Source organism: Cebus imitator, unplaced genomic scaffold (genome assembly GCF_001604975.1).
Source record: "Cebus imitator isolate Cc_AM_T3 unplaced genomic scaffold, Cebus_imitator-1.0 Scaffold471, whole genome shotgun sequence".
In the NCBI taxonomy this organism is placed as follows: domain Eukaryota; kingdom Metazoa; phylum Chordata; class Mammalia; order Primates; family Cebidae; genus Cebus; species Cebus imitator.
The window spans coordinates 1,366,733-1,394,325 of NW_016107786.1; the positions used below are offsets into that span (position 1 = coordinate 1,366,733).

At 38.3% G+C, this 27,593-nt stretch overlaps 1 protein-coding gene across 2 annotated transcripts in view; it reads left to right on the plus strand.

Moving 5' to 3' along the window:
- The window catches only part of BMX (BMX non-receptor tyrosine kinase), a 57,869-nt gene that overhangs the window by 29,320 nt on the left and 956 nt on the right, over positions 1–27,593 (plus strand). For both annotated transcript variants that reach the window (XM_017512364.1, XM_017512365.2), the window contains exons 10-18: positions 985–1,039; positions 2,319–2,398; positions 5,201–5,328; positions 7,423–7,497; positions 8,189–8,360; positions 13,591–13,807; positions 14,680–14,744; positions 18,420–18,538; positions 21,788–21,945. In XM_017512364.1, coding sequence (XP_017367853.1) covers positions 985–1,039; positions 2,319–2,398; positions 5,201–5,328; positions 7,423–7,497; positions 8,189–8,360; positions 13,591–13,807; positions 14,680–14,744; positions 18,420–18,538; positions 21,788–21,945 — 1,069 coding nt within the window. The remainder of the gene's footprint in view (positions 1–984; positions 1,040–2,318; positions 2,399–5,200; positions 5,329–7,422; positions 7,498–8,188; positions 8,361–13,590; positions 13,808–14,679; positions 14,745–18,419; positions 18,539–21,787; positions 21,946–27,593) is intronic.

Consider the following 27,593-nt stretch of genomic DNA (forward strand, 5'->3'; position numbering starts at 1 on the left):
TCAGCCTCCCAAGTAGCTGGGATTACAGGCACAAGTCACCATGCCCCGCTAATTTTTGTATTTTCTAGTGGAGACAGGGTTTCACCATGTTGACGAGGCTGGTCTTGAACTCCTGACCTCATGATCTGCCCGCCTCGGCCTCCCAAAGTGCTGGGATTACAAGTGTGAGCCAACGCGCCCGGCCTAAGGCTCTTTATACTTTATTGAACTGTTCACCAACTGACATCTCTTCCCAAAACTCATACAGAGATTATACAGAGAATCACTTCCTATCCATTCCTGCCCAGTTCTTTGATACCTTCTGCATTGATTTTTTCCTACAACTTATCCCTTCTACCCTCACTCTCCTCTTTTACTTCTTTCCTCTGTAGATGTTATCTTCTAGCCAGGGGGTCCTCCTACTCCCCCAAACCCATACCGCATCCAACCTCATGACATACTTTTACTCATTTCCTTAGTAGGACTTTCTGTCTAAAGCCCAAAGGCCACAGACATTGTTGCCCTCACATGAGAAACAGCTCTTGGCCTGTTGAGCTCCACATATAAAGTAAAAGCATTTGATTTGAAAATAGATGCTATAATCAAATTATTACAAGGAAATTATATGGTCGGGAGACAAGGGCTTTCATCCTTGGCAGCCCTGACTTTCCCATTGGAATATTCTTCATAGATCTAATCTCTAGCCCTTACTCAAAATGATAAAATGTAGGAAAACTTAGAAGTCACCTAGAAGAAAACCAAAGATTCCTAATGTCAGTCCATTTAAAAATTAGATGTGCAGGCCCCATCCCAACATCAGAATTTGGTAGTGGGAACTTAAGCATCTGTATTTTTGAAAAGCTCCTCAAATTATTATCTTGAGTAGTTAGACTTGGAAACCCCTGACGTAAGCCAATGACTCATTTTACAGATTAGAAGGTTGAGTGTCAAGTTATATAATCTAAAGCTTATTAATTCTCAAACATAATGTTTTTCCTTTTGCAGCTGGTTTGCTGGTAACATCTCCAGATCACAATCTGAACAGTTACTCAGACAAAAGGTAAATAGTCTTGTCTTGAAAACAGCCTCACAGAATCTCTTTGTATTTTGGGGCCCAGAGATTGATGCATTTCTCATAGAAACCTTGCTGTTAATTATATAGTCAAGCCATTGTAGTGCTGCTTGTCCGGCACTGTGGGTTGCCAGACCCTTTATGTCTAGCCACTACTTCTGTGTCCATTATCTATCACTGCATAATAAACCACTCCTAAACTTAGTGGCTTGAAACAGCGGGATTTATGATTTCTCATGATTCTGTGAGTCAGCTGGGCCAGCAGCGCTTAGGCACGTTTTGCTTACGGGCACTCCTGTGGCTGCATTTGGCTGGTAGATTGACTGGGGACTTGGGTTTAGCTAAGGCAGTCAACTGGAGTTCCACAGTTTTTCCCAAGCAGCTTCTCCATGTGCCTTCCTTGGACCTCCTCACAGCATGGTGATTTCAAGGCAGTGATTCAAAAGGACGAGCCCCATGCAAGCACTTATCTAGTCTTTGCTTTTGTTGTGTTCGCTAAGGTCCCATTGGTCATAGCACGTCACATAGCTCAGCCTAGAGTCAGTACAGGAGGGGACTGCTCAGGGCATGAATAAGAGAGATGAGTTATCGGAGCCCGCCAGTGTAGTCATTAACCTCAGCTCTGTCACTGCTCATTGGCACCTAGACCAGAGTACAGCAGCTGTGATACAGAATATGTTTATCTGATTTTATTACTAATTGGTATGGGATGCCAATAGCAAACTCTTTTGATCTCTAAAAATGACACTTTGATATAGTTTAACCTGATAAAAACACTAAACACTACACTTATTTCTTTGAGGGGTGCTAGTGAGAATGTAATTACTTCATTTGGTGTTTTGTCACATTCATAGTTTATAATCTGCTCTTTCTGAACATTGATCTGCTTAGAATTAGCACAAGTCATTGAGAAAGACAACTTGAGTATAGAACTTTAAAAATAATTTGTTCTGAATCTCTGGTTTTCTAAAACCTTCCAAGGGCATGATATGGTGATACATGATTCTAAATTTTGTTTCTTAAAGATGAAAACATTAGGTTTACGTAAGCAAAACACCCAGAAAAGTATGTGCTAGGCTTAAACATTAACTGGAAGAGTTCATATACACTGGGCAGATCTATAAAGAGATTGAATGAGAAACCTGTGCCCTTTGTGACATATAAAGTCGATCTAAAAGATTTATTTTCCAACCACCTACCATACAAAATCATTTTCAAGAATAATGAAAATATTTTCTGTTCCTTCTTCATTTTTCTTCCTTTTCAGGGAAAAGAAGGAGCATTTATGGTTAGAAATTCCAGCCAAGCAGGAATGTACACAGTGTCCTTATTTAGTAAGGCTGTGAAGTAAGTATGATAAGGATTTATTTCTTTTATCTTTCTGTGTATATTCTTTGAATATGCTGTTTATAATCACATTTTGAGATAAGACATAATCTTTAAACTCTGGAATTTTAGATCAAAGTATTTCTGTTGAGTGTGAACATTTATAGTTGCCTCCACCACCCTCACCACACTGCGCTAGCACCCTTGCCACACTACTTTCAACAGGCCATTCTCTGGCTAATGCTCTCTTGCCCAACCCAGGCAGTAACAGAGTGTCCAGAGCACAGCATGCCTCAGTAAATGTTTATTAAAAGACTCCTGGGTGATTCCCTTTCATTCAGGTCTAAGCTTAGAAAGAAAGAAAATAGCAGTGGAGCCTCTATACTCTCAGCCCTAGCCACCTGCTGAGCAGAGAAGCCTACTCCAGTGTCTAGTTCTTAGTACTTCCACTGCCTGCAGAGTTAGCAGGTTGACTTAGTACAGCTGTGTTCTCTACACAGCTTCCTTCCGGGGCTCTGTCCTCTTCATATGGTTAAAAGTTCTTGTTTGAAGCCAAACTTCTAAATCCAAATCCTGGCTCTACTATTTCAGGGTTTTGTGACATTGAGTAAATTTCTTAACCTCTGTGCTTCAACTTTACATTTGAAAAGGGAACATAATGATTTTTATGTTCCATGAGTGAAGTGAGTTAATTCATATATTATATCCAGAACAGTGCCTGACACATAGTAAGCACTTAATAAACTAACAGTAATTACTATTATTTTTGTTGTTGCTGCTGGGGAAGAGTAGTTCTACCTGCTCCACTCCCTGTACCCTAACACTTGGGCATAAAAGACACCCCACAGTCACCTCATGCAAATCATCATGAGAATCCTCCTCCAGAGTTCTACAAGCCACTTTCTCATTGATAGTTAGCTCTTTTTTTTCCTTCTAATCATCCTCCAAAGCAAATAGGAAATCTGTTTTTATTTACACCATATTGCAGATGAGAGGATTGAAGTTCAAAAAGAGCTTATAAAGACCTATTTGGAGCTAATAAATGACTAATTTGAAGCTGGGCTTCCAATAGCCACGTCATGTTCCTTCATCTACACCTCTGTGTTTACACTGAACCTCCAATGATTTGGAATGAGAATCTGGTCAAATATTGATTAAGATCTTTTAAAAATTTCTATGTGTGTAATCCTTTTTTAGCAGCTAAATCAAATGATCATCTGCCTTGGTGCCTTCCCCATGTGCCCTACCCCACAGTGCATACATGTAGATTTATAATAATTAGTTAATAGAAATGTTACTTTATTTTGAAATTTTTTACAGAGTGCCTACCTACACTTGAGATAACAGGATGTACTTTGAATTGTCCAACAGCACTTTCTAATGCCAGAATCAATGTCCCCAGTGTATCTCATATATTATTTTGCACCTGGTAACACCTGGATGCTGGCTAAAGCCAACCTAGTAAGAATCAGGAGAGGACTTTGTTTACTGAGCATCAAAAGCTTTGTGGCCCTCTGGCCCTGCAGTTTCAGACAAACCTGGTATCAGACGTCCTCCTAGTCGAGTTTCATGACTCCAGATTCATTTTTTAAGGCAGTCAGACAGATAAATCAGCAAAGAGGTAAAAAATGAAATGATTACAAAAGCCCTCTTTTATGAAACCTTATCAATGGCCTTCGGTGAATTTTATGCTGTCACCAAAGGCTGATTAAACATTTGCAGCAAAGAGAAGAACCCTTTCTCCTTTTATACTTGCAATTTTTACTTGGTTGATGCTACAACAACAATTTTTAATTTTTTTTCACTTTTAAGTTTATGGATACATGTGCAGGTTTGTTATATAGGTAAATTTGTGCCATAGGGGTTTCTTATAGAGACTATTTCATCACCCAGGTACTAAGCCTGGTATCAATAGTTATTTTTTCTGCTCCTCTTTCTCCTCCCACTCTCCACCCTCCACCCTCAAGTAGGCCTTAGTGTCTACTGTTTTCCACTATGTGTCCATGTGCTCTCATCATTTAGCTCCCACTTACAAGTAGGAACATGTGGCATTTGGTTTTCTGTTCCTATGTTAGTTTGCTATACAGCAACAGTTTATTAACTGTTTCTTATATGCCAAGCATAACCACATAGGGTAGCTAGCAAATGATAAAACTGAACTCAAAGCCTGATTCTTGATCACTATGTCACTGGCTACAATCTAAGACAGGTGTATTATTCCTGATTAGCTTACATCAACGTGCATCAATTCAACATTATTTTGTAAAAGCAGAGGGAAAGAAAAAAGTGTTTTATGTGGAGAAGGTACAAGTTCACATGAGGAATTAAAAGACATCCCCACCTACTTCATCCTGAATGCTTCACTCCAAAAAGAACCTCCCTCCCATGTTTTGGGTGAGAATACCCAACAGCCTAATTACCTTTACCTTCCTCATTTCCACCTCCATTATTAACCTATTAGAGAATTTCTGTTCAGAACAATGATCCTGAAGAACTACAAGCCTCTCGATTATCAAAGAAAGATTCCAATTTTATACACTTACTAAGGGAGGAGAAGCCTGGAAAGGTGGAATTTTACTGTACATGAATTCTGTATGTGCACAAAAAGATAGATGATTGAGTTCAGAGAACTGTCTTCCATAATTACTGTTATGGTTACACCAGATGTCAACACTGAGAAAAACACCAGGTATCAAGACTGAGAAACCCTCAGTAACTTCCCTCTCCAAAATTTGCAAATGCATCTAAAATAATTATTTGACCCTTGTTTAATCAAGCTTCAATTGTTTATTTAAAATGTTCTAACATTCTTTCTGTTATTAGCGATAAAAAAGGAACTGTCAAACATTACCATGTGCATACAAATGCTGAGAACAAATTATACCTGGCAGAAAACTACTGTTTTGATTCCATTCCAAAGCTTATTCATTATCATCAACACAATTCCGCAGGTAATTTATTTTAATTTTTCTTTTATGGGCCCTTGCTGATAAATACCAATTTTCTTGGATACTACTGATCCTACTAATATTCTTAATTATATAAGGAACATGAAAGTAGGAAAAATGCTCTCAAGTCCTTTGCCTATCATAATTTCTAACTTACATTTCCAGGAATATAAAATAATGCCAGAAAAAATGAAATTAAGTAAACTGGGTGACTTAGAGAAATTCTCTTTATAAAAATATTTGTAGGGTTTTTCTGTGTATAAAAGGAAGAGGATTATAAATTTAAATTTTAGGGAAATATAGATATCATTGGATATATGGACCAATTGTCTATTATGACAGGGTTTTTTTGCATGCTGATACTAGCACTTACTAATTATTACATATATAAATAGAAATTATGTATTATGTATATATATTACATTTTTACAGAGATGAGATCATTCTACACATATTGTTCAGCTTGTTTTCTTTACTCAACATGTCTTAGAGGTCTTTTCATGCAAATACAAAGAGCTTACTTAGGTCTAATTAACAGGTGCATAGAATTCTATCATATAGTTATCCCATAATTTATTCACCTAGCCCTCTATTGATTAGCAGTTGGATCATGTTCAATATTTTCATGCTATAATAGATGTTTCTGTGCACAATTCTGTATGCATAGCTCTGTCCATCCATATGACTGGTTCTATGGCCAAATCCCTAGAAATGGAATTTCTGAGACAAAGGCTAAGAATACTTAAAATGTACAGATTGCCAAATGCTTTTCAGAAATGTACAATTCCAGTAACAACAATTTCTCACCTTCATCAACACTGGGTGCTATTAGTCTTCTAAATTTTTGCCTAATCAACTGGTGGACATACATCTAGAAATACCCTCTGTTTTCTAGAATAGTGCCACTTAAGAGCAGTTATTGGATGAATTTCTAACAGTGATTAAAAATAAGCCATAAGCTCAGCATTAAATCTGTTCTACTTTATATGACTTGATTGCATGCATGTAGGTGAATCGGCCTCACTTCTGGCTTTCATTTTGGTTCTTACTGTTGTGTTTCTTTTGCCCCAATTTCCTCAATTGTTTATTTTAACCTGTAGTACCTCAGAAGTACCTTTTGGAAAAGGCATTGTACAAAGAGACCTCTCTAAGTGGAATGATTCCACTGCAGAGGATGCACAGAAATCTTCACAGGATATCTGAAGAAAATATTAAGACTTCTGTTTAGATTTGGATTTTTACTTCATTCTCTTACATTTTCTGTTTGTGATTGTATTTTTATAATCCACACCAAATATATATTTTATAGAAATGTACTAGTTTTTACATTTTAATTAATTAATTAATTTAGCTGATTAAAGGTGAAGGATTTTTATCAAGCAGAGAAACAAAAAAAAAAAGATAAAAATGAAGGATTTTAAAAATTTGGAGATTACTCATATAAAAATCAGACAAATATATAGAAAAAGGAAGGAGGGGAGAAGTACATGTGTGATAGGTCCCCTGACTTGGAGAGCATTTCACATTTAAAGCAAAAAACATATATACATATATTTTTAATGGGTTATTTCAAGCCACTATTAAATTTTATAATTATTTTAACCCAGCTTTACCATAACTCAATATAAACAATTAAAATAACCATTTATTGAAACTTAGTAATAGGCTCAGTTTTTTAAAATTCATATGGCTTATTATTTTTATCCCCTGTATTGCTTGAACTTTTTGTCAAATGTATGTGCTATGTGTATACATATTTAAGTATTGGATTGTAAAGAGACAGCAAAAAAGTAGGGGGTGGATTTTAAAAGATTCCATCAAGCAACTAATTTCTATGGGATTTTCAAAAATCACATACAGTGTTTTATTCATTTAACTTTTGCTTTGCATTGAGCTAATTAGTCAAGTTAAGCAAATTAATACAACTACAACATGAATGGATTCTCTCTCTGCATCACAACATTCTTAACTCTGCCTTTTCAGCTACTTTGGAGAGAGACTAGTTGTGAGCCAATGTTATGTAACGTGATGGGATATGATGTAATGCGAAGGGATATGACGTAATGATGTGATGATATGATGCTGATTCCATTGCAGGCATGATCACACGGCTCCGCCACCCTGTGTCAACAAAGGCCAACAAGGTCCCTGACTCTGTGTCCCTGGGAAATGGTATGGATACATCCTTGGGCTCTTAAACTTGATTTTCCATAATTTTTGGTTGAAATATATGGTTAATTTACTGGAAATAAAAGGAGGAAAGACAGGAAGGAGGTCTCTGTTCAGATTGTATCAGGAAGGATTTCTTTTTTAAAAAAAAGTTCTCTCAACCTAAATCTGTAAGCTTCTAGCACCACCAAAAAGATCATCAATTTGTTTTATCTTATTAGACTCCATCATTAGCTTCCAGCACCCCATTGTCTGTCCTTCCTTTTCCTGGATTTTGTGCCCACTCAGCAGAGCCAGTATTTAACCTTGTATGTTAGGATGATCACATCCACACAGATCACAGTTTAATTTGTTTTATTAAAAAAATATCTAACAATGTTTCATCAACCTAAGGACATCGAGTACATTTTGGTGCTGAGCCTCTGCAAGATGCCTCTGGTTGGCAAATTGTTTTTACTCCAAGCCTTCTTGTCAAATAACTGTAGGTACTTCAAGAATAGTGTTGTCCTGGTCCCATTATCATATGGCCACAGACCTCATCATAAAGGGTTTTTTTAAATTTATTAACTTAAAATAAAAAGTCTTATTTATAATGTCACTGTGAAACTCCCACTGGAGAGGAAATCATTTGGGAGGCTGTTAGACCCAAAGCTTTCTACGCTCTTCCTAAAGAATGTCCGTCTTGCCTTGTTAGGAATCTGGGAACTGAAAAGAGAAGAGATTACCCTGTTGAAGGAGCTGGGAAGTGGCCAGTTTGGAGTGGTCCAGCTGGGCAAGTGGAAGGGGCAGTATGATGTTGCTGTTAAGATGATCAAGGAGGGCTCCATGTCGGAAGATGAATTCTTTCAGGAGGCCCAGACTATGATGTAAGTTTTTCCCAAGGAATGGCTGTTTAGCCCTCATCATGGGAGGACATTAACACTAATAGGCCTGCCCCTAACCTTTGCAAGGCCTGGAGCAAAAGTCCACATACTGTTTCATAGACATAAATATTTAGAAGTTATAAATTGAACTAACCGGCTGTTAAATCAAATCAGTCTTATGCTCCTACTTTGGCAAATATACCTTCAAAACAACCTGAAAGGCCATATTCAGATTTAGAATTCCTAAGACTCTACAAAGAAACCAGCCTCTGGCCTGTGGTCTTCTAAACTCCACCCCTCCCTCTTCTCCTCTCACACCCAACTCCATCCTACACTATAAGGGGCCTCAGTAGTTATGTGCAAACAGCATTCACTACACACAAGCTCCCTTTTTGTCTCCCACAAACAATTATCTAGTGGCTAATTATCTTGGCTAGGGGTAGCATGCTTTACCCTTAAGAGGGCAGGCCCCTCGAGGAAGAGTCAGCACAGGTCCTGAAAGAGGTCTCAGGACTACATGGACAGGGGATTTCAGAGTCCTGGTTCTCCAAGGGTGGCTGAGAAAGGGACATATATGCTCTAAGTAGGCATGTCTCCTTGGCCCTGTGGCCTCCTTGCCCTGTGGGGAGGTGTATGGTAGGATGAAGACCAGAGTGGGGCTACCACCCAGAACTAATGCAGTACTGAAAACTAATGCTCTACTAACAATATCCTTTTCCTTCTTGGTACCTTCAATACAGTCTAATAAAAATCCCTTTCTCACCCTACTTCTCACCTGATAAATGAAAATACTCTTCCTAATGTGTCTCAACTCCCATCACAACAGTCTTCAATTCTTGGCAATACATAAGTGTTCTCTTTCCCTCTCCCTCTCTCTCTCTCTCATATCTATCTATCTATCTATCTATATATATATATATATATATATACATATATATATATTTCTCCCTCTTCTTGACAAAATAGTAAATCAGACTTTGTAGAGTGACCACCATTCCGGTTTGCCAAGGTCTAGGAGGTTTTAGCACTGGAAGTCTTGTGTCCTAGGAAACCTCTCAACCCCAGGCAAATGAGGACAGTTGGTCACTCTACTTTTACAGAATCAATCAGTATGGTATGCAAAATGATGTTATAGCAGGTCTCTGGTCAAAAATAGTTGAAATTTTAAAATCCTAGCTTGCTAGAGATTGAGAGCACTTTTAAAATTTTTACTTAAACAGTTATACTGTACAGTGTTTACAGGCATTTCTCTAAGCACTTTATCAATATTAACTCACTCAATCCCCATAAGAAACCTATGAGGGTTGTACCATTGTTATCTTAGCTTTACAGGAAACTGAAGCACAGAAATGTTAAATAACTTGTCCAGAGTCAGCAAGCTGATAAAAGTGGAAAAGCAGGCAAGGTGCGGGGGCTTACGTCTATAATCCCAGCACTTTGAGAGGCCAAGGCGGGCAAGTCACGAGGTCAGGAGTTCAAGACCAGCCTGACCAATATGGTGAAACTCCATCTTTACTAAAAATACAAAAATTAGCTGGGCATGGTGCTGTGCGCCTGTAGTCCCAGCTACTTGGGAGGCTGAGGCAGGGGAATCACTTGAACCTGGGAGGCAGAGATTGCAGTGAGCCAATATCGTGCCACTGCACTCCAGCCTTGGTGTCAGTGAAACTCCGTGGCAAAAAAAAGCAGGGGGAGGGGGGAAAGTGGAGCTACAAACCCAGGCAGAAATTCTAGGGTCCATTTCTTTAGTCTTTTTTTTCAAACAGTCTCACTTTGTCACCAGGCTGAGTACAGTGGTGCAATCTTGGCTCACTGCAACCTCCACCTACTGGGTTCAAGCGATTCTCCTGCCTCAGCCTCCCGAGTAGCTGGGACTACAGGCACATGCCACCAAGCCTGACTAATTTTTGTATTTTTAGTAGAGATGGGATTTCACCATGTTGGCCAGGATGGTCTCGATCTCTTGACCTTGTGATCCGCCTGCCTTGGCCTGCCAAAGTGCTGGGATTACAGGCATAAGCCACTGTACCTGGCCTCATTAGTCATTTTTTTATGAAAACCAAAGAAACCAAAAAAGTCAGAACAATCACTTTTACCATAATTGCAGAATTATGTAGAAGCAGAGATGCTATGTGAATATAGGCTTTGGCCCCTGTTGGCTTCATGGGCATATGAGATCTGCACAGTTACAAGGGCCCCCAGTACCAATAAGGGCCCTATGCTTGATTTAATGCTCTGCTGTTGCCATCTTGAAATAATACTTCGTGACTTTTAAACAAGGATTCCTGCATTTTCATTTTGCACTGGTGCCTGCAATTATGTAACTGATTGTGCCTTTGGTGATTGGATTGTCATAAAACTGGGGAGGGGGCCCTTGATATCCTCCTTTTATAGGACAGAAAAATCTGGCAGAAACTTTCTGCCAGATTTTTCTCACGCTTACAGGCTCATGGTGTAACCCCTGTGTCTTGGTATAACTTTAAAACATATTTTTGCCATTACTGAGCTGGTATCCATAAAAAAAAATCACAAGAAGTCATTTAAAAAATTGACCTAATCAAAGAATGATGTCCAACAGTGCCACAATAGGAAAATGTCAAATCCCAAATAAAGGGGTTCAACTGAAGCCTATCATCTGGGGAGTATCAGTTAATATGGTGTCCCCACTTTGAGCCACCTGGGCAGTGACTGAATTTGTTCAAGGAATATTCCTTTGTTGGGTGATGGACCTTTGTGCCATCACAAGCTTTCCCTTTGAAGGGAGCAGTGTTGAGTACCATGCAGGTCTCTCAAACTGCTAAAACATGAACACCCCCAAGCTCATCACCTTGAGTGTCTTGATAAGCATTGTCCCTATAGTTAAACTAAGAAGGAAGAAAATAACTAACTAAAAATTTAATAAATTCTTATTAAAATATTTAAAAGTTCACATGTTAAATTTAGATTTCTTTACACACTTCAACATTACAGAATCATCCTTTAAATTGTTAAAAAAAAAAAATAGATTGATCATATAAGAACAAGTTAATGAGCTTGTAAAAACTGAGTGTCCCTTCTCAAAAAGACATTTATGTGGGCAACAAACATATGAAAAAAAGCCCATCATCACTGGTCATTAGAGAAATGCAAATCAAAACCACAATGAGATACATTTCATGCCAGTTAGAATGGCGATCATTAAAAGGTCAGGAAACAACAGACGCTAGAGAGGATGTGGAGAAATAGGAACACTTTTACACTGTTGGTGGGATGTAAATTAGTTCAACCATTGTGGAAGACAGTGTGGCGATTCCTCAAGGATCTAAAACCAGAAATACCATCTGACCCAGCAATCCCATTACTGGGTATATACCCAAAGGATTACAAATCATTCTACTATAAATGCACATGCACACATATGTTTATTGCAGCACTATTTACCATAGCAAAGACTTGGAACCAACCCAAATGCCCATCAATGATAGACTGGATAAAGAAAATGTGGCACATTATACACCATGGAATACTATCCAGCCGTGAAAAAGAATGAATTCATGTCCTTTGCAGGGACATGGATGATGATGGTTTCGTCATTCTCAGCAAACTAACACAGAAACAGAAAACCAAACACCTCATGTTCTCACTCATAAGTGGGAGTTGAACAATGAGAACACACGGACACAGGGAGGAGAACATCACACACTGGGGCCTGTTGGGGGGCAGGGAGGGGGTAGGGGAGGGATAGCATTAGGAGAAATACCTAATGTAGATGGCGGGTGGATGGGTGCAGCAAACTACCATGGCACATGTATACCTATGTAACAAACATGCACATTGTGCACATGTATCCCAGAACTTAAAGTATAATGTAAAATTTTTTAAAATTTTAAAAATCAACTTCTCATGGCAACAAAAAATAAAAACCCTATGCAAACTAAAAGACAAATGACAAACTGAGCAAAATTAATTACAGACAAAAGACTAATCTCCCCAGCAAGGCTAATACCCCCAAACTCATTAACAACTGCACTAATGCACTGTTTGTACAATGGATCACTCAGAGTCAGCTCAGAATCTAAGAGTAAAGTACATGCCAATGCAAAAATGTGTCCAAATCACTGAAATACAGTGTCAAACGGAGAAGAAGGAGTAATTGGAGTTACTAAGTACTTTCAAAAGCTTTATGCTTAACCGTGAAGACAGTAAAAGAGTAAAAGCAGCAGTTCATGAGCTGTGTGAGGTAAAGGTGATATGGCAGCACACTGCTAGAGATGCCGTTAGACATTTAGCTCAACCTGTGCATCTCAGAAATGGAAAAAAAAAATCAAGAGAGGTAAGAAAAGACATCATGAGAAAGGTAATTATGATAAGAGAATCACACTTCACAAGAAGGTTTGTTTGATTTCTTTTAAGCACTAGGCTAGTACAAACTTTAGGGTTGATATTACTTAAATTAATAAGAAGTACTAAGGACTCTCCAATTGCAAGATTAAATACTCTCCATCTGGAACATCTGATTCCTAAATAAATAGCCCATAGCTACATTACCCTCCATTTTCTTGTACTTAACTTCCTCATTTTAAAAAGGGCACTGGGAAGAGGTACAGTAAAACCACCTGCCATAATAAAATGAAAATTATCTCATGAAAAAAAATGTCCATACCATCATGACCTACCAAAAGTGCTACATCATCTGGTGTTTTATATATTATTGAAAAATAATGAAAATAATGTAAAATTATTTTTTTAAAAAAAGAAAGAAAAATAAAACCTCATCTGACTACCCTAACATGGCAATATTTTCATTTAACCTATATCCTTCATATTCTGGTATACTTTTTTTTAGAATGAAATATTTAGATGTGAAAGTTAATAAAATGGAAGTGATTGTTCTTAGAGTGTGGCTTCTTCTAAATAAGTCATGGAAGTTCCCAAGATGCCATTAGACTAAACAGGGTTTCCAGTGCAACAGACCATTGCTACCCTGATTCTCTGTAGGAAAGTTGAATTACAGTATCCACAAATTGCTAAATTGCTGCTGGAGTCACCAACATCTGATATGAGGCAGCATTTTTTTTTTTTGCCTCCAAAGCTAATTGTAATTGTAATATAAGATCCTAAACTTTTCCCTCTCTTTCTCTGTTTAAGTGAAAAGGGGAGAAATTAAAACAAACAAATCTGAGAGCAACTCTTTTTCAACACATGTAGAAAATGGAGTGTGGAGCATTGAAATTTGAAAATCTGTTATTTCCAGGAAACTCAACCATCCCAAGCTGGTTAAATTCTATGGAGTGTGTTCAAAGGAATACCCCATATACATAGTAACTGAATATATAACCAATGGCTGCTTGCTGAATTACCTGAAGAGTTACGGAAAAGGACTTGAACCTTCCCAGCTCTTAGAAATGTGCTACGATGTTTGTGAAGGCATGGCGTTCTTGGAGAGCCACCAATTCATACACAGGGACTTGGTAAGCAAAACCATTGGAATTTGGCCATTGGAAAATGGCTCCCACTTCTGGGGATGGGGTCACTGGTAGGGAAGGCAAGAAGGGCATCTTCACTTTTACTTTGTTCACTTAGGACTTGCTTAAGCAAATGACATTGTTACAAAAACCAATGTAAAAAGATTCGAAGTATGGAAAGAACAATGAGAATAAAATAAGTTGTTAAGATCTACACAGCTGCATTGTGGTATGAAGGAGAACAGATGGAAAGGAAAGACTTTGGCCAATTTAGTGTTTCTCAGAACCATTAAACCCAGCTTGATCTTTATTTCAGGAAGGGCTTACTTCTAAAGCAGTCATTTGATGCAATAACTGAAAATGAAAAAAATAAATAAATAAAATTTGTGTGTCTTTGGATCAGGATGGGAGTGGGGAGTGCTGTGTTTGGTATCACTGGGATTTATCTTTAGAGATTTTCTTGCGCTGAACAGTAGACCTGCATGCACACTAGGCCAGCACATTCCCTAAATTGCAGGTGCAACGTTTATGACTTCAAAGAGATGTGAATGCACAGTATCTGGTGGTGAAAAGGGAGATTGTAGAAATTTATCATCTTTCCTCAATAAGCTAAGACTCTGTGTTTAAGGTGTAATATCTTTTCATGTTGTTTGACAAGGATGGATGCTTGGTTGAAAGTACTCATGGGAGAACATTTTTATTTTGAAAAATTGAAAATTGCAAAGGAAAGAAAAGACAACTCTAAAGCATTTGGGGGTTGTGCTAGGTAATCTTAGATTTTGATGAGAATTCTAATGAAGAGGAGGAAAATGTCTGACTCTGTGTCAGGAGATTCTTGGTCACTTTCACTACTTGGTGATTTTGTTTTTCCTTTAAAGGCTGCTCGTAACTGCTTGGTGGACAGTGATCTCTCTGTGAAAGTATCTGACTTTGGAATGACAAGGTAAGCCAATTCCAAAAGAGCAACCAGTGAAAGGGGGATCTCCACCCACATTTGAACACCATCATAATTGAAGGCCTTGTGGGGATATAGCAGGTGTTCTGAGTTAGGGGCTTAGAAACCTAAATCCCTCCCATACTGCTTCTCACTACCTGTGAAACATGTTGCACCTCATTTCTTCACTTCTAAGATGGGATTGTTCTTCACAAATTATCTGAAGTCACTTTTAGTTCCTTCAACAATCTGATACCTTCTAAACTTCTAAATAAATTCTATGAAAGATCCTAAATTTAAATACAATATGTTACATCCACATTATTTGATTTTTTTACTTTCTTTTACATTTTTTATTTTTAATTTTTGTGGGTATATAGGTGCATATATTTATGGGGTACATGTGATGTTTTGATATAGGCATGCAATGTGAAATAATCACATCATGGAGAATGGGGTGTCCATCCCCTCAAGCATTTTGGCGTACTATTCAGCCATTAAAAATGAATGGATAAATATTTATAATTTGTTAACTCAATCAAGGATTTGCTAGCTTTTTTTTGTTTTTCATTTCATAAAACCTGATGTTCAAATGAGCAGAGGATTCACACTAGGAAAATTTTTATTGTCACATCATTAGATTTTCTGCATCACAAAGAAAGGCATAAAACTAGACTCTGAGATTCTCTTGGTGGGCATTCTACCATCAATTAATGATTTGGGACAATTATTTTGATTATGATAATTTTTTTAAAGTCTTCTTTTTCCTTAATCCTGAATCCTAATACTATTTAAGTCTCAGAGAAAATTTTCATAGTTTTATGTAGAAAATGAAGACATACACATTATCCTTTCTATTCAACATTTATTGAATGCCTACTGAATACCTCAGTCCTGCAGGAGATACTGATATGAATAGGATAGTCTCTGCCCTCAAAATGCCCACAGTTTCATCTAGAGGGTAAGTAGATATCCCTGATATTGAGACAAAATACAACTATAAAGTTGTGTCGACTCAACATAAGCTCATGTGATTCTGAAGAAGAATAATGCAGTTTTAAAAAGATCTGAGGAGTTGAGCAAGGCCAGGTTTATATTTAGCAAACATCACCCTAAAATGCCACAGGATCTATTTTTTAATGTCTTCTCTAAAATTCAGGGTTAGGGGGTGCTTTTTGACCCCTGTGGCACATACCATGAAAGCCACAGTAATTCCTCTGGGAGCCCTAAATATTGGCAAGATGTCCTTTTAGTTGTGTACTGGCTACCATCACTTCAACCACCATACACTGAGTCCCCTACACTGACACTCCAAATGTGCAGCTTTCTCAAGGGCAAGAAACAAAAATCTGCTCACAGGTCCTTAAAGCAGGGAGAAGCTCCCAGGTCAAGGGAACTGATCCCCACCTTTACTCTAAAAGCAGGAATATTGGCTGTTATGCCAGCATCCAGGGAACATGCTGTCACATTCTCTGCAGCTTTAGAAAAGCGAGACAACAGATCTTGTTCTGAGTAAGAGATCCTGGAAACCATGTACCAGGGCCCATTGGTTATGAAGCTCTGTGGCCACATCAATTAGATGCCTGTGACTTAATTTGCTCCTACTAGTTTGAAGGAAGCTTTAAGCCACAAGCATCCCCAAACCAGGAGTGCCAAGGTAGTGTCTGGGTATCTGGTAGTGTCTGGGGAGCTAAGGGGCTCTGGGGAGAAAATATGGAAGGTACTGTATGTAATCTTATGAAAGTGTAGTTTGTTAATACTATTAATATTTAAAATAATGATCTTTCCAACCAGCTGTTTTAAATTACAGTGAGATCTCTAAAACACTTGGTGTGTAAATTATATCCAAAATTCCAATTGCCATAATTTATCTTGTTCTATTTTCTCTAATTAAGAGTCATTATGTGTTTGTTTTTGTTGTGGTTTTTGTGGGCAAATATATGATGTTTTCTTTTATTAATACTATTAATAATGTGTATTTATTATAAGAAAAATAGCAGTAGTGTACAAAGTAGAAAGTAGAATTGCTGGCAGCAGTGAATCTATACAGGTCTGCATCAAGTCAATTCTTGCCTCCTCAAAAGAAAGAATTCGTCTGAGAGGCATAAGGCAGAGTGAGAGACTAAGGCAAGCTTTTGAGCAGGAGTGAGAGTTTATTAAAAAGTTTCAGAGTAGAAAGGAAGTAAAGTAGACTTGGAAGAGGGCCAAGAGGGCAACTTGAGAGATCCAACTCCCTGTTTGGCCTTTGGCTTAGGGTTTCATACATTGGCATAATTAAAGGGTTTACATCTCTTCTCCCCTGATTCTTCCCTTGGGGGAAGCTGCCTGTATGAGCAGTAGCCTGCCAGCACTTGGGAGGGGCAGCATGCACAGTGTGTTTACTTAGGTTGTGCACATGCTCATTTGAGGCATTTTTCTTTTACCAGTTGAGTATTTCTAGAGGAAGGTCATATACCAGTTAAACTCCATCATTTTGCCTCTTAGTGTGCATGTTTGACCCTGGTTGCCCAACTACTGAGATCTTATCAGGAAGCTGTTGATCACCAGCTTCAGGTATTTTCTGTCTATTGAGAGACTGCCTTTCCCTGGAGCCAGCTGCGACCAACTATTATTTTAGAGAGATGGTTAACAACTGCCTATCATGTGATGGCCACCTAACATTCTTGGGTTGGGGGTGGGGGACCTCTCCTGCCCTGCTCTTGTCTGCCTAGCTACCTACTCTGACGGAATTTGCCCCTCATTTTCAGTGCTAGGAGTACCACTGCTCCAATGTTTGATGGGTATCCTTTCAGACCTCATTCTTAAGTGTATCCAATCATATACACAAATATGTACATTTACTATTTGTTTCCACAAAACAATGGAATTACATTATACACACTTGCTTTTGTACATAACCATATACCATGAGCATCTTTGTATCTTGGTAAAGAAGAGTTATCTCATCTTTTAATGACTACATGCTATTCTATTGTATTAATGTGCCATAATATATTTAATTACTCCTCAATATGGAGAACATTGAGGTTGCTTTCATTTTATCATTATTACAAACAAGGAGTTTAGTGAACATTCTTGAACATATATTTTGGTTTTGATATCTCCATAGAATATATTTGTTCATCATTATTCATAACAGCAGAAGATTAGAAGCAACCTAACTAAACAAATTATGTTTAACTCCTTCCATAAGAAGGAATAATAAGAGGGAATATTATTCAGTTTTTAAACATGATGCTGCAGTAGAAATGTAACCATATAGAAAAATGCTCATGATATACCTTTAAAGGAAAAATAAAAGCAAATCTCAATATAACAGAAACCCAATTTTGTTCAACTTATATATGTGGGAAATAAGATCAGAAAGTACAAACAAAAATGTGCCTTGAGTGATAGAATTACAGGTTATCTTTAGGGTGGGTTTCTAAGTAATTTTATTTTTACTTTTTTTGTATTTTTTTATATTTACCAAACATTTTACCTTCAGGTTTTGCTTATTCAGTTAGATATCATTTTTTAAACGCTTACAAATCATAAGCAGCCTCCAGCTAAGCCCACACATTGAAAGGAGGGAAAAGTTCCAGAAGCTGAGGCAATCGACTGAGACCCTGGGTGGCTTCTGTGTCCTTCATCAGCCTGTACCACCACAGCTTAAGGTCTGTGTTGATGTGTTTTCCCCCATAGGTATGTTCTTGATGACCAGTATGTCAGTTCAGTCGGAACAAAATTTCCAGTCAAATGGTCAGCTCCAGAGGTGTTTCATTACTTCAAATACAGCAGCAAGTCAGACATATGGGCATTCGGTAAGGATGTGGCCACATAGGATCTGGCCCTGTTTCGTAAGATGACTTCTACAACAGGAAACCACAAGAGTAGCAACGTCCATTTTAAAAGGGCCTTGAACACTTACAAAATTACACATACAGCCTGAGACAAGCAAGTGGTTGAAGAAGATGATTTATTGTCTTGGGTTTGGCATCAGGATGTCTTCCACACGTTTTGTAATTTACATCCTGCTAGCACTTTCTCATAAAATCAAAGGGGATAAATCTACTCAGAGGTTGAGGTGGAAGAATTATTTTAGCCCAGGAGTTCAAGTCCAGCCTGGGCAACACAGTTAAGACCTTGTCTTTGGAAACATCTAAGAGGATGAAAGTTTTTCCAATGAAGATTTGAAACAGTTTTTTAAAAGGAGTCATTGAAAGCTAAATTTGAGTTTTTGCTAAGCCCAAAAAGTTGAAGAGTTATCGATTGTCTGCATGAAAGTAATGTGATAGCCATTCCCTTCTAAGTTGACCAATTCTTAGTGTGAACACCACACACGACTTGATACTTTCTTTGGCTTGTACCTAGTTTCAAATAGTCTCCTCTCTGTTAAAATTTATATTTTAGATTTGGGTCCAATAAAACTTTAGTTACAAAAACCAACCAACATGGCCTTTGAAGTCAACTTCTGTCACTTACAGGCCAGGTCAGTTGGTTTTTGTAACTACAGTTTTATTGGAACACAGTCATGCCCATTCATTTATGTATCGTCTATGGCTCATTTTGTGCTACAACAGCAGAGCAGAGTAGTTGCCACAGATACTGCATGACCCAAAAAATCTAAAATGCTCACTATGTGGGCCTTTTTAGAAGTTTGCTGACTCTTATACTAAGATATCTATATTAAAATTTAGTAAAGGTCATTAGAAAAGGGAAACGATTTTTTTTTTTTTTTTGAGATGGACTTTCACTCTTATTGCCCAGGCTGGAGTGCAATGGTGCAATCTCGGCTCACTGCAACCTCCCCCTCCTGGGCTCAAGTGATTCTCCTGCCTCAGCCTCCTGAGTAGCTGGGATTACAGGCATGCGCCACCATGCCCAGCTAATTTTGTATTTTTAGTAGAGACGAGGTTTTGCCATGTTGGTCAGGCTGGTCTCAAACTCCCAACCTCAGCTGATTTGCCTGTCTCGGCCTCCCAAACTGCTGGGATTGCAGGTGTGAGCCACCGCACCTGGCCAGAAGAGGGAAACAATTCTTAAATTGTGATAACATTTTCTGATATTTTTTCCATGTTGTGAGAATATCAAGGCTATTTTCAATCACTGTTGGATGGACCCAGGATAAGTAATCCAAATGTGATGAGTCTTACTTCATGCCTTTGTTTATAAGTATAATTTGATTTACTGCTTGTCACCCACAAGACTGTCTTTGAAAAGGGGAACAATTAGTCATTTGTTTCTCTATGTGACACAATTTTTAAAACTAACTATTCTCTTTGTAAAAGTGGCATTGTTCATTTTTTTAAAAAAAAAAAAAAGATAATCAAATACAGAAAAAGAAAAAAATCACAAAGATAGCATTTTGGCAAATACTTGATGCCATGTTGTGCTCATTAACTTCTGTACCTTATTGCCAAAATTAGTTTTGAGGCCAGGTACAGTGGCTCATGCCTGTAATCACAACACTTTAAGAGGCCAAGGCAGGCAGATCACTTGAGGCCAGGAGTTCAAGACCAGCCTAGCCAATATGGCCAAAATCTGTCTCTACTAAAAACACAAAAGTATCCGGGTACAGTGGTGCACACCTGTAACCCCAGCTACTCGGGAGGTTGAGGCACGAGAATCACTTAAACCTGGGAGGTGGAGGTTACAATGAGCTGAGATTATGCCACTGTACTCCAGCCTGGGTGACACAGCAGGATGCTGTCTTAAAAAAATTAATTTTGACAATCATACATTAATTATAAATGATACAAAAAATCAACACCTTTATTTAATAATTACAGCTAGTTTTGACCAAAAAATAGTATTACTCAGCTTGATTATTTACTGTATGCAATAGAAGTTGGCCCCAGATATTTTTTGGCTGTTTATAAACACTAACTTCATTCATAAACAATATATACCAGTGAGGACACCCAAAATGCATCAGGGCTTCTGATAGCAATTCCCACAAAAAGAGCCCCACAGATATTTTGAAATAAGTGTGTAGCCTTCCAAAGAGAAAGCTATGAGGAAACTGCATTCTTTTGGATGGTTATTTTAGATTGTGTGTTTTAAAAGAAAAAAAGTCATAAAACTTGTAAGGACGCTTTACTATAAATATTTGAAACTGGCTGACTGTTGAAATTCTCTGACCTTGGCCAGCACAGCACAATTGGCACCATTGAGAGAGCACTTGAAACATCTCAGTGCTCTTTTAAGCACTCTACATGTTTTATCCTATTTAATCCTCACAGCAAGTCCATGAGGTGCAAATACCCCATGTTATAGACAGAGAACCTGTGGCTGAGAGGGGTTAAGGAACATCCAGTCTGTAAGTGACAGAAGTCAACTTCAAAGGCCATGACTGACTCACCCCAAATGCCACCCTCCTGACCACCATGACCAGAACCAAGATTTCTTAACCTGGGGTCTGCAATTTCCTGGATGAGTTTTGGGGGACTGCGAACATCCGAAAACTGAGCACAAAAATGCTGTGTATTCACTTTTCCAAAAGGAAGCCCAGTGGCTTTCATCAGATTTCCAAAAGGGCTACTGACCCATATAAGATTAGGAACCACTGCAGCAATAGAAGGGAGAATGTTGTCAATGATTTTATCTTTAAATTTCCACTGAAAGGTAATCTGATTGTACAACGAAATTGTTGCATGCAGCTGCCAAAGCAGAGACAGAAAGGGTGAGGACATCAATCACTCATTCACAAGGGTTGGGGCAGGGGCTCACTATACAGGCAGTTGTCACTCTGAGGCTGAATGAAATCCCAGCCAATTCCCAGGGGCAGCTCAAGAATTATATCTTGGCCTGAAGAAGTTCCTCTGTGGCTGCCCTTGCCATTCTCCCATTTTCCATCAAGCACAGATGTACAGGTATCAGGGAACATGGGGAAGAAACCTCAGGCTCACCTTCCAAGCCCCGCTCATTTCGCTGGGACTCATTTCCCAGGGATTCCTCGCTCTGACCCATAGCCTTCCTGGCCTGTTGTGTGAAACTGACTCCACAAACCCTGTACTTGGTGATAACAGCTCTCTTCCTTTTTTATCTGGGCCACCTTTGGTGTGGTGCAGGGATCCTGATGTGGGAGGTGTTCAGCCTGGGGAAGCAGCCCTATGACTTATATGACAACTCCCAGGTGGTTCTGAAGGTCTCTCAGGGCCACAGGCTCTACCGGCCCCACCTGGCATCGGACACCGTCTACCAGATCATGTACAGATGCTGGCACGAGGCAAGTGTATCCCCTGGGTGGGCTGGAAGGGGTTCCAGGCACGTCCGGGGTGATTACTGCATCACCACTGCGACAAAGCTTTTCTGAGGGGAAGCACCTGCTACAGAGTAGGAGAAAATGGTCCTCAGCCCCTGTCCTAAAATGTTTGCAATCTAAAACAAGCAATGCAGGTGCCAAACAATTTACTCAACAACTTATATCCAGCAGTGTTCTAAGAACATTATAAATATTAACTTACTTATGCATCAGGAAACACACTGAGGTAAGTATTATCATTGCTAAAACTAACAGAAGAGTAAACAAAGGCCCAGAAAGGTTAAGTGACTTGCGCAAGGTCACATAGCTAGGAAGAGGTAGGCTAGCTAGTGCCAGGGTCCCTGTTCTTAACTGCAACACTATAGAGCTACTCAAGTAGAAAATTTGTAGAAGAGAACATCTAATCACACGTAAAGAACACATCATGAACACTATCTGTCTTCTCTCCCTCTGCCTCCCAAACAATGAATAAAATATTCCATGCAGGTAGAAGGTAAGGGTATCTTATGGGGAAGACAGGAATTAATTTGCAAAGCATCCACTAAGTTCATAGAACTAATGAAGGTTTGTTAAGGAAGTATGAGGCTCCATTTGTGCCCTCACTGAACTCAAAGTCTTGATACACACACGCACACACACACACACACACACACACCCCACAACAGTGAGACTGAAAACACCAAGCAGTTTATAATTATGTGCCCAAATTAGAAAGACAAGGTTTTTGCCTTGTATTTACCCAAATTAGGAAGACAAGGTTTTTGTCATAACTTTCAATGGTAAAAAAAACGCAATTACTTTTGGACCAACCTAATACAAGAAGCGCTCAGAGGAAAGAGAAAGCAGTTTCCTAAGAGAAAGCAGCTTCCTGAATGCATTGGTGCCTGATCTGAAGCAGGAAATCTCTACAAAATTTCCTAAATATGTGAGTGGAGACATTGTAAAAGGGTGTCCAGGTGAGAACAGCACAAGCAAAGATGTGGAGGCAGGAACAAGCATGGCATGCTAGGCTGGTGCTATCGTTGAAAGGGCTGGAGGTTAAGTTTGGAAGAGTAGGTCTGGTTCAAGTTCTACAAGGGTGAATAACAAGCAGACAAGTGCGAGTTTGGATTTTTATAGGCAATGAGGAGCCACTGAAGACTTTTCAGCAGTCACATGATAAAAGGAGGCTTTTGAGAACGTTAATCTAAGAGCCCATAGTTCATAATCATTATATGGTATTTCCTCAATGACAAAGTGCCTAATGCTGTATTCATTCATTCACTAGTAAAAGGCAAATTGGTGTAGCGGTGAAGCCTGTGGGTTCTGGCATCAGAATATCTGGGTTGAATCCTTCCTTGATCACTTACTAGTTATATGAACCTGTACAAACCTATTTTTCAGTGCTTCACTGTAAATTAATACTTACCTCATAGGATTTTTGTGTTGATTGAATGAATTTTAACATTATAAATCCTTCAGACAGTGCCTGGTACACAGTACCATTTGTTTGTATTAATATTGTGTTAATATATAGTTATTAATATATTTACAAAGCACCAGGCAGTATGCTTGGTGCTAAGAACAAATTGACGCACACAACTTAAATAGTTTCTCATCTCTTGTACCTGAGCCTAGACTCCCACTTTCGAAGAGTCACATAACAATATTTTTTCATTTAGCCTTAAATTATTGCCTGGAATATGAGCACTCTGTAATTTCCTACCCTATAGCATTTGGAACAGTATATAAGTTTTCCCCATCTTTTTCTACCCCAAATGTTGACTGTGGGAACTATGGATATGGATAGGGATATGCAGACCACAGTGGCCAACAGAGTACTTATGGCAAGGCATTTTGAAGGGGTGGCAATCACCAAAACAACTACCAGCCATACTAAAGGAGAACATTGGAGAAAACAGGAGGAGATGGTAAAGTCACCCATCTTGCAGGACGACATTGAAGACTGGTCTTCTGTTGATCTAAGATGATTATTTTGTAAAAGACTCTCTAGTGTACATAACACAATTGTGTCCAACTGTATATAGCTGCCAATTAGTTTTCTTTGTTTTTACTTTGTCCTTTGCTATCTGTGTTATGACTCAATGTGGATTTGTTTATATACATTTTATTCGAATGATTTCATGTTAAACTTCAAATAAATGCTTCCTTATGTAATTGCTTTTCTGCATCAGGTGCTATATAGCTCTATAAAAATGTAATTTTAAATAAGCAATAATTAAGGCACAGTTGATTTTTTAGGGAGTATTAGTCCATAGAGAGAAACTCTGGTCCTTAATAGCCAGCCAGCATCACCCTCTTTCCCAATTTGTAGATGCATTCTATGCTCTTAAGACTTCATCTTCTCCCTGTTAACTGAAGTTTCTACCACACCTTTGAATAATGTTTTTTTCCCCTCTGGTTATCTGAAGACTGTCCTGAGAGGAAGACATAAGTGTTGTGATTAGTGGAAGCTTTCTAGCAGACCACGTTTATTCTGGATTGTAGTAAAATTGTTAGTAGCTCCTTTTGCTTCGTTCCTGTCTCTGGAAAGCCATTTGGATTACTTTGGTTTTAATCAGTGGTTACCTAGAAAAAGCTTTGTAATCATAACACCATGACTTTAATTCTTGCTAAAAATTCAGATGCACACAGGAAAGGGCACTGTAAAACTGGTAGAAGTTATGATTTAAGAGCATTGAAAGTAGTTATAACTCAAGGATTTTGGCAGAAAGGTATGAGCTTGGTCAAAAGTTAGATTAAAATTTGAAATAGTGGCAAAATAAGATTTAGTTGTATTCTGTTTTCTCACAGCCACCATAAGACTGAACAAAATATTTTCTGTTTGGGCATTCTGAGGAAGTTGTATTACAGTTAACTGTTAATGCTTTTTGAGTTTAGAAGTCATGATAGTAAATCTAATTTTTAACAGTGCATGAATAAACATTTCCATATTCAGAAATAGGAATAGTGGAAAAAGTATCTTAGATGTGTCAGTCCAAATGTTACTGAGTCATTACAGTGGACCCTCCTGGTGCATTGAGAAGAAACATCCAGGTTTCAGAGGACCTGGATAAATGCTTTCAATTTTGCATTCAGTGTAGTTTCTTGGATTTGGGGACCTTTGCCTCAATGTTAGCTACTGGGATTGGCATGCATGTTCATAGGCAGAGTAGTTGACCTCACACAACGGGTGATCTCACAAAAATGGTGTAAGTTTCTTATGCTGATGAGTGCCCCTTTTGTAATTTGGTGCCTACAACTTTGTTACAATGATTGTACTTGCTGGGCTATCAAGTTATGTTCTTGGTCCTTTTTTGCTGCTGTTTTGCTATTTGTCTTGACACCTAGGCCAAGTACCAGTGTTTGGTGTTGGAAGGGATTCTGTTCATTCAACATGCAACTTTAGGGAATGGAAGGAAGTTCACTTTTAAGTTGTCATATTAGTAGGTGCAGTGTCTACAGGTAGTGAATCCTGTAAGTTCAAATTTATGATTAGGTGACAAGTTGACATTGAGATTGTCCTTTTCCCTGATGAAAAAATGAATAAAGACTTTTAAAACAACAAACAAAAATGTTGTGCCTAAGATTCTCAGGCAGCCCTAGAGGGTCAGACTGGGTCTGGGTAGAGTTGGTCACTGCCTACAACTAGGCTGACTTACTGCTGTCACCTGTCAGATGAAGAAGAGCAGACAAGGGTTTTTCAGTTGAAGTCCAGAACCTCCCTGGCCCTCCCTACTCTAGCTTCTGGGAATATGACTGCACCATAGGATGGACAGGGTCCCTGAGTTGGGAGGAACTGCCTTCTTCTCACAGTTGGTCCATAAAAGCATGTGAATTGTGGCAGAATCTGTGAAGAGAGGTTTGCACAGAGACAACAATATCCAGTTAAAGCATCTTCATCTAATAAGCAGAGCTTATAGATTTGGGTTTTCCCTTCTTTTTTAGATTTTCTTTTGTGACTTTCCCAATCCGTAAAGAGATTGAAAGAACATTCACAATTTTCACTAGATTTTGATTCATCCTTCTGATGTTTCTGTATGCAAAAACAAGCATGTGTATAGATGTGTGTTTTCTTGTTTCCCTTTCTCTCTTACAAAGAAAAAGTAGCATATGAACTCCTCTCCATAGCTGTTGCCTCACTAGCAATGTAAGAGGGTACCTGTTTTCTTAAAACCTCACCAATGGAGTGCACTGTCAAGCTTTTGAATAATTCTTGCCAATCTGACAAGTGAAAACCTAATGGCATCTTAATGCAGTTTTAATAAATAAATATTTATAATTATTAGGTTGAGCTCCTTTTCATGTTTTTAAGGATCATTTTGTATATTTCTGAACTGTCATGTCTTTTTTCTATCAGATTTTAAAGATCTCTACAAATTAAGGAGAGTAATACTTTATCGAAGTTATCAACTTTATTTGATTGAGGGTGGGTGGGCTTTTTTTTGACCATGCAAAAGTTTTTCTTAATGTAGTTCAATATGTCAATGTTTATTTTTATTGCTTCTGGAAATTGTCATAGATAAGCTTTCTCATGCCCAAATTGTAATGACTTTTGACCAGATTTTCCTCTAGTACTTTTATGATTGCTTTATGTTCCATTTATGTTTCTGATCTAGTTTGTGTTTGTTATAGTATGTGGTATTAAATATGGCTGCAAAGATAAATTTTTATGGGACTATTCTGTTTGTTTATTCTGACTATACTGTTTACAGAAATACCAGAAGGATGAATCAAAATCTAATGAAAATTGTGAATGTTCTTTCAGTCTTTTTATGGTTTGGGAAAGTCACAAAATAAACAGCCCTATTTATTAAAAGAATATCTTTTTACCAGGAATGAGATACCACCTTAATGGTGGTAAAATGCCACCCTAATATTATACTAAATTTCCATATGTACTTGAATCTATTTGGAGACTTCCTCTTCTGTTCTTTGGTCTCTTTGTTTATGTGCTAGCACCACACTGCTCTGATTCTTTAAGAGAATTGAGACTTTATGATATGTTTGAATACTAGGTAGGCTAGCACCCCTCATTGCTCACCTTACTTTATAATTTCTTAGCCATTTTTACATATTATTTAATTCCATAAATAATCAACTTGGTTAGCTTGAAAGAAACTCATTCATATTTGGGGGGAGATTGTATTTAATTTATATTTTAAGTTGGGAAATTTGACATCTTTATGATACTGACCTGTCCTAGTGTAGAATGAGAGAGGCTTTTTAAAAAACAATTGAAGACAGAGTCTCACTCTATCACACAGGCCAGAGTGCAGTGATACAATCTAGGCTTACTACAACCTCCGCCTTCCAGGCTTAAGTGATTTTAATGTCCCAGCCTCCCACGTAGCTTGGACTACAGTTGTGCACAATCACAGATGGCTAAGTTTTGTACTTTTAGTAGAGACAGGGTTTTGCCATGTTGGTCAGGCTGGTCTTGAACTCCTGGCCTCAAGTGACCCGCCTACTTTAGCCTGCCAAAGTGATGGGATTACAGGCGTGAGCCACTGTGCCTAACCTGGAATGCTTTTTTATATAGTCAAGTCTACATTTATGTTTTTTAGCAGTGTTTTAAAGTCGTCCTCATTTTAAAGGGGAGACTTTTTTTAGTGGGTTGTTTTTTTTTTTTT